Source organism: Terrapene carolina, unplaced genomic scaffold (genome assembly GCF_002925995.2).
Source record: "Terrapene carolina triunguis isolate 2854851 unplaced genomic scaffold, T_m_triunguis-2.0 Scaffold34794, whole genome shotgun sequence".
NCBI lineage: Eukaryota > Metazoa > Chordata > Testudines > Emydidae > Terrapene > Terrapene triunguis.
This window is the reverse complement of record NW_020699145.1, coordinates 1-6671: the sequence shown is the minus strand read 5'-3', so window position 1 is coordinate 6671 and position 6671 is coordinate 1. Positions and strand designations below refer to the sequence as shown.

At 44.1% G+C, this 6671-nt stretch overlaps 1 gene segment (V, D, J or C); it reads right to left on the bottom strand.

The window, feature by feature from the left end:
• Positions 1 to 4552: 4552 nt before the first annotated feature.
• Positions 4553 to 6510, bottom strand: LOC112121068 (the record flags this gene model as incomplete). The annotated part of the segment is given in 3 exon segments: positions 4553 to 4682; positions 5628 to 5941; positions 6453 to 6510. Coding segments are annotated over 3 exon segments (493 nt in total), but the record flags the coding sequence as incomplete, so codon positions are not given.
• Positions 6511 to 6671: the final 161 nt, after the last annotated feature.

The following is a 6671-nucleotide window of genomic DNA, read 5'->3' as shown; positions in this document are numbered from 1 at the left end:
AATCAGAAATTGGTGCAACTCTGAGGAATATTCAGGACTTGATAGACTAGAGTTCTGACTCTTTTTTCATTTTCCTTTAGAGGACACTTATACTTTTAATTTGTCCTGTTCCCTCTTGGTTTAATTTTTACTTTGGATCCATGGCACTTCCAGCCAGATTAACTGAGCCTGGAAGATCATTTTGATGCATCTGAGCTGTCCAGTGCTGATCATTTAAAGATGGAGAGTGAAACACAACATTTTATAACCACTCAGAGAAGGAGAGAAAGATCAGGTAGTTCTGAGTATGCTAAGTCTCCCGTCTCATCCCTTGTGTCAGAGGCTCAGCCCTTAGACATATAGGGACAGATTCTACAATGGCCAGATACAGGTAACTCCCATGAAAGTCAATGGGCCTGATTCTGATCTCAGTTACACTCAGTTATATTCCGCTAGAAAGATTCATAGATTCCAAGGCCAGAAGGGACCATTGTGATCATCCAGTCTGACCTGTATAACAAAGCCCTTAGAACTGCCTCAAAATAATTCCTAGAGCAGAACTTTTAGAAAAACATCCAATCTTGATTTGCAAATCATCAGTGATGGAGAATCGATCATGACCCTTGGTAAATTGTTCCAAAGGTTAGTTACATTCAGTGTTAAAAATGTATGTCTTATTTCCCATCTGAATTTGTTTAGCATAAACTTCCAGCCATTGGATCATGTTCTAACTTTCTCTGCTAGATTGAAGAGCCCATTATCAAATATTTTTTCTCCATGTACGTACTTACAGACTGGACTCAAGGAACCCTTTAACCATCTCTTATTTAAGCTAAATAGGGAGACTCAAGAAGCTCAATTGAAGAAAGCAGGTTGGAATTACGCAAGATGATTTAAGATTTTTGTTGTAGATCCTATGGCACCAATCCTGCTCTCATCGATTACATTGGGGCTTGGTCTACACTTACCCCCCAATTCGAACTAAGGTATGCAACTTCAGCTACGTGAATAATGTAGTTGAAGTTCGAAGTACCTTAGTTCGAACTTACCTCGGTCCACACGCGGCAGGCAGGCTCCCCCGTCGACGCCGCGGTACTCCTCTCGTCTAGCTGGAATGCCGCAGTCGACGGCGATCACTTCCTGGTTCGACTTATCGCGTGCAGACAAGACGCGATAAGTCGAACCCAGAACTTCGATTCCCAGCCGCCGAACTAGCGGCTGGGTGTAGACATACCCTGGGAGAACTAAACCTGTTCCCACTGATCTCAGTGGGAAGTAGTAGGAACTGATACACTGAACAAAACAGCTGAGGGGGGGTTACGTATTGGTTGCATCATTTTGCAAGGGGTGTCATAGCCTTGTGGACAATAATAATCTCCAGCTGGTTGTGAAGGTGAAATCATACTCCTGGTTACTGCCATTGAAAGGGGTGGGAATCCCAGTGGCAAGACAAGCAAGATAAATAAGAATATTAGGATTTTGTGTGGACTTCTGCTGGTGCCCATCTAAAGCATTGCTAATGCCTGTACCGGCCTTGCAGTCAATGGTGCCTCTGTTTCCTGGAAATATTGACAGGGATTCTGGTGGCTGAAATGATTACATGAGCATTATCCTATGTGACCAGGCACTGAAGCTAATGTTATACTTAAGAAAGCTCTTTCAGTCTGAATCCTTGTGCCTAGTTGCTAATAACATTATTTCCTACTATTTCTCTGCGCCTTTCAGCTGGAAACATTTGTGCTTAGCTACTGTGTGAAGGATTTAGGAGGTTCCCACTGGAGTTCACTGGCAGACCCAATAGAAAGGGGACTGGCTCCATTCTCCACATCTCTGAGCTGCCCCTGTGTCTCCCTTCTCAGTGATCCACTTATAATGTTAGTTATGGTGTTTCCCCAGGAACTGCCCATTGCCCTTCTCAGGTACAACTGTCCTTCCTCTCTCCAAGGCCCTGCATTTCTGCTATGTTTCCTCTTACAGGGAAGCTTCTTGGGTTCCATCTCCTGTCATAGCAGGCATCTACCAGAGTGGGTCACTAGATGATGAGGTGAGTTGTTCCCGTCCAACATCTGGAAGCCGTAGACCTCAGGGCATCACTTTTGCTCCCTACCCCGGCAGAAGTATCTGTAAAGCACTGGGCTGACCTGAAATGCTCGCAGTCTTTTTAGGGCAGTAATTCATCATCATCGTGTTCCAATTACACCTCTGGCGTTTAGGGCAGCGATGAAGCTCCTCCACTCCTGTCTGTTTCTGGCAAGTCTTTCAATGGTTCCCCAGCTGTGCCCCAGGTTTTTCAGCTTGGTCTCCTCAGCTCTTTGCCATGTTTTTTTTCCCGGGTGCCCTCGTTTTCACTTGTCCATCTTATTGCCACTCTGGTGATGGAATCAGTTTCCATCCGAAGCACATGGCCAATCCATCTCCAACGCCTCCTGGCAATGATGGTGCTCAGATCCTCTTGGCTGCACTGTGTCAATAGATCTTGGTTTGAGATTGTTCTGTTTCTGAGGCAGGTTGTGTGGAATGAAGATAGTTTGGACATATCCTACTTTCTCATTCCCCAGCATTCTGCACTAGAAAGTAATGTTGAAAGTACGCAGCTCTGATAAATCTTGAGTTTGGTTTTAGTGTTGTATGTTGATGATTTCCAGACTGTATTTAAGCTCTTGAAGGTGTTCCTGGCTTTATTGATTTTGTTCCGGATGTCCTGGCTTGTTCCACCGTCCTGGCTGGTGATGCTGTCCAAGTATGTGACTGTTTCTACATTGGTGAGAACATAATCCTCTATCCATACTGGTGATGGTGAGGCAACATTAAAGGTCATGATATCGTTCTTATTGCGGTTGATTTGCAGACAATTTGCTGGCTGAATGTCTTGTGTCGAGTTGTTTTCTCTTGTATATGGTGTTGGGTATGTGATAGGAGAGCGAGATCATCTGCGAAGTCCAGTTCTTCAAGGGATGAGAAGGGTGTCCATTTAATGCCTCTTGGCATGTCTTCTGTTGTACACTGCATTACTCAGTCGATGGCAACGTTGAAGAGGATTGCAGACATGACACACCCCTGACGTACTACTGTTTTCACTTCAAAACTGAGCTCACTGTGATCAACACTGCATGTGAAGTTGAAATAAGAGCATTTGATGATGTTGATTATACAGAAAGGGATTCCATATACCCGCAGAATTCACCATAGCCTGGTCCTGTGAATGCTATCAAAAGCCTTCTCAAGTCTATGAAATGTATACAGAGTTGCCATTGCCATTCTAAGCATTGTTCTATTATGTTTCAAAAAGTGAAGATCTGGTCTGTGCATCCACGCCCTTTCCGAAAACCAGCTTGTTCTTTTCTGAGAATGCTATCGACTGCCTCTGATATACACAGGACTATGATCTTACACAAAACTTTGCTTGGCACAGATAAAAGTGTGATACCACGCCAGTTATTACAATCACTGAGAGTTCCTTTCTTTGGTATCTTCACTATAACCCCATTGGTCCACTCATCTGGCACTTTTTCCCTTTCCCAGACTGATGTAAATAGAGGGGCTAGGATAGACGCTGCTAACTCAGGATTTACCTTGAACAATTCTCCATTCAAGTTATCTGTGAAGGGGCTTTCCCTTTTTTAAAAGGATTTGATGGCGTGAATGATCTCTTTCTTAGTTGGGGTGTCTGTGTTGATATCAAGATCATCTTCTGCCTCCTGGATGTTTGCTTCCTCTTTAGGTGACTCCCTGTTCAACAATTCTTTGAAATGCTCTGTCCAGCGCATTTCTTGTTCTTTTTCAGTTGTTAGTAGATGGCCTTGTTTGTCCCTGATGAGTGTTTGTTTGTGTCTGCTGTTTACTACTGATAAGCTGCGTCATTTTGTAGAAGGTTCCTTGTTCACCACAAGCAGCTGCTGTTTGTGCACTCCCATAAGGCATTTGACCTCCCGGTGTGCCTTGCTATACTGCTCGCGGTATTTGTCCATTAGCTTCTGGGATTTTGTGTCTAAAATGTTTTTCTTCAGGGCTCATCTGGTTTCTATGGCGTTCCATGTGCTGGGTGTAATCCACTCCTTCCTTCTCTTCTGCCTGTAGCCTAGATAAATTGCTGTTACTTTGTCCCACTTCTTGTTGATCTCCTCATCTGCATACCCTTCCTCTTCATCAAGGTCTGCAAGTGCCTGAAACCTGTTCTTTAACTGCAGAATGAAGGCTTTCTCTATTTCAGGGGACTTTACCTTGTCAATATCATAACGTCTATGTCGTTTGTTTGGTGGACCCACACTTCTCAGTTTTAGCTTGATGGAGGCTGTTAAAAGGTGTTGATCACTGCCAACATCTGCACCCCTTCTCACTTTCACATCTGTCAGTGAGCGTCGCCATTTGCCATTGATCATGATATGGTCAATCTAGTTCTTATCTCTGCCATTTGGAGAATACCATGTCAGCTTGTGCATTTCAAGATGTTTAAATAGGGTTCTGCCGATGACTGGGTCATTCATATTACAAAAATCAACAAGCCTCTCTCCGTTTTAATTCATTTTGCTACACCCATGTCTTCCCATTGCTCTGTCATTTGTATTGTCCTTACCGAACTTGGCATTCAGGTCTCCCATGATGGTAGTTACGTCTTGTCGTCGTACTTTCTCTAACTCCGCCTGTAATGTAAGGTAGAATTTGTCCTTTACTTCTTCATCACTGTCATTTGTCGGAGCATAGCACTGAATCAGGGTGATATTATTATGTTTCCATTTTAGTCTGGCAAGTCTGCTGCTGATGGACTTCCATTCAAGCAAGGAATGCTCCACTCCCTACTTCAAAAGGATGGCAACACCGTCATGGTGTTGTCCATCATCCCTTCCAGAAAACAGCAAAGTTTCTTCCGAGGCTGCTGTTAATCTTCCTGATCCCGTCCATCTGCTCTCACTGACACCTGGATGTGTAAGCTGTAGTATCTCATCTCTGCTGGGACCTAAGCTAGTTTCCTTGTTTCGTACATCATCCGGATGTTCCAAAAAGTTTGGTTTTTGTCTTGGTGTTCAGGATTTCAGTCTTCAAGCCAGTGGGTTCCTTTTGGCTTTCACCACCGGCAGTCATACAGGTCATTGACTCCTGAACCATCACATGCAGTAATGGTCGATTTCTCTGTCGCTGTTTCCGTAATATATTTTGTTTTTTACAGGACAGGGTTGTTAGCTCTGTGCCTAACCCCCAACCTGGAGGACCAGGGTGTCTGTTCATCGGGCCCCTCCTCCACAGACCAATCCGGCATGATTGAACCTACCAGGAGCAAAAAGCCCCCGCCGACACAGACTCTGGGGATCGTTAGAGCACACAAGCTGTCCCCCCACGACAAGGCACGGACACCAGAGGACAGTAATTAGGAGGCGAGTTAAGTAACTTAAAGCCAGAAATAAAAAAAATGCCACTGTGGTTGTGGAGAAGTTAAAAGCGCTTTGGTGTGGAGGAAAGATTCTCTAGCAGCAGACTGTCTGCTAATTTATGTGTATTACTGTGTGGAGAGGGCAGGTATGTGTGTTTCTGGGGCTGAAAGTTTGCACCCAAATAACGTGTAGCATTTGCACTGAGAAGGCGGCTGTTTGAAGGAAACAGCTGTTACACAGAATGGAACAGAATGGGGAAGTTTTTGTATTGGTCTGTATCACTGTGAGAGGTGAGCTACGGTATTGCTGACAATAATAATCTCCAGCATCTTCAGCTTGAACGTTGCTGATTGTGAGAGTGAAATCGGTTCCAGACCCACTGCCTGTGAACCGGTCTGGGATCCCAGTGGCACGCGTGGAAGCACCATAGATAAGGAGCTTCGGTGCTTGCCCTGATTTCTGTTGGTACCAGCCTAGTAAGTGAATACTACCAATGGTGACGCTGGAACTGGCTTTGCAGCGGATAGTGGCTGTGTCTCCAGGAGACACTGCCAGGGATTCTGGAGTCTGAGTCATCACAGTCTGCCCACTGGAGCCTGAATTCACAGAGAGACTGGCAGTTAATAAAAATACAGATCTAGTCAATCAAACTCAACAACATTGTACCTTTAAAATATTCTCATGTGCATCTTTACACAATGACTCTCCCTAATCAGCTGGGCGTGATGCTAACATTGAGCTCTAAACACTGTTTCATTCTAACCCTTTTGCCTACGGCTCATAATTTTCTCAAACCTCTTTTGTCTTAATTCCAGCTAAAAGAAGATAAAGATTTTCATAAGTCAGAGTCATTCCTGGCAACTGTTTATTCTTTAACATTAATATTTTGGTAATCCCTGAACGCCTCTAACAGTTTTTGTCCATTTGTGCCAGATGCTGTACAGACAATAAGTGACAGTCCCTGCCACAAATTACTTACTAACTAAATGGATCTTGATTGTAAATTATAGTTTATGGGTCAATGTACAACATTTCTAGTTCTTTTAAGCTTTTCAAAGGATCATTGTACGTTTAATTCAACGGATTCCTTCTTGGTTTGATCCTTACCCTGAATCCAGAGCACTAACAGCCAGATGAGCTGAGCCTGTGAGATCATCTTGATATGTCTGAGTGGCCCGATGCTGGTCAACAAACTGTAACGAGTGACACGGAACATTTATAACAGTTCAGCACTGCAGGGGAAGGGTGTGAAATATGCAAATTGGGTTCAGAGATGAAAATTCACACCTGGTCCATGAACATGCACAAAAAGGGAAGTGAAAGGGC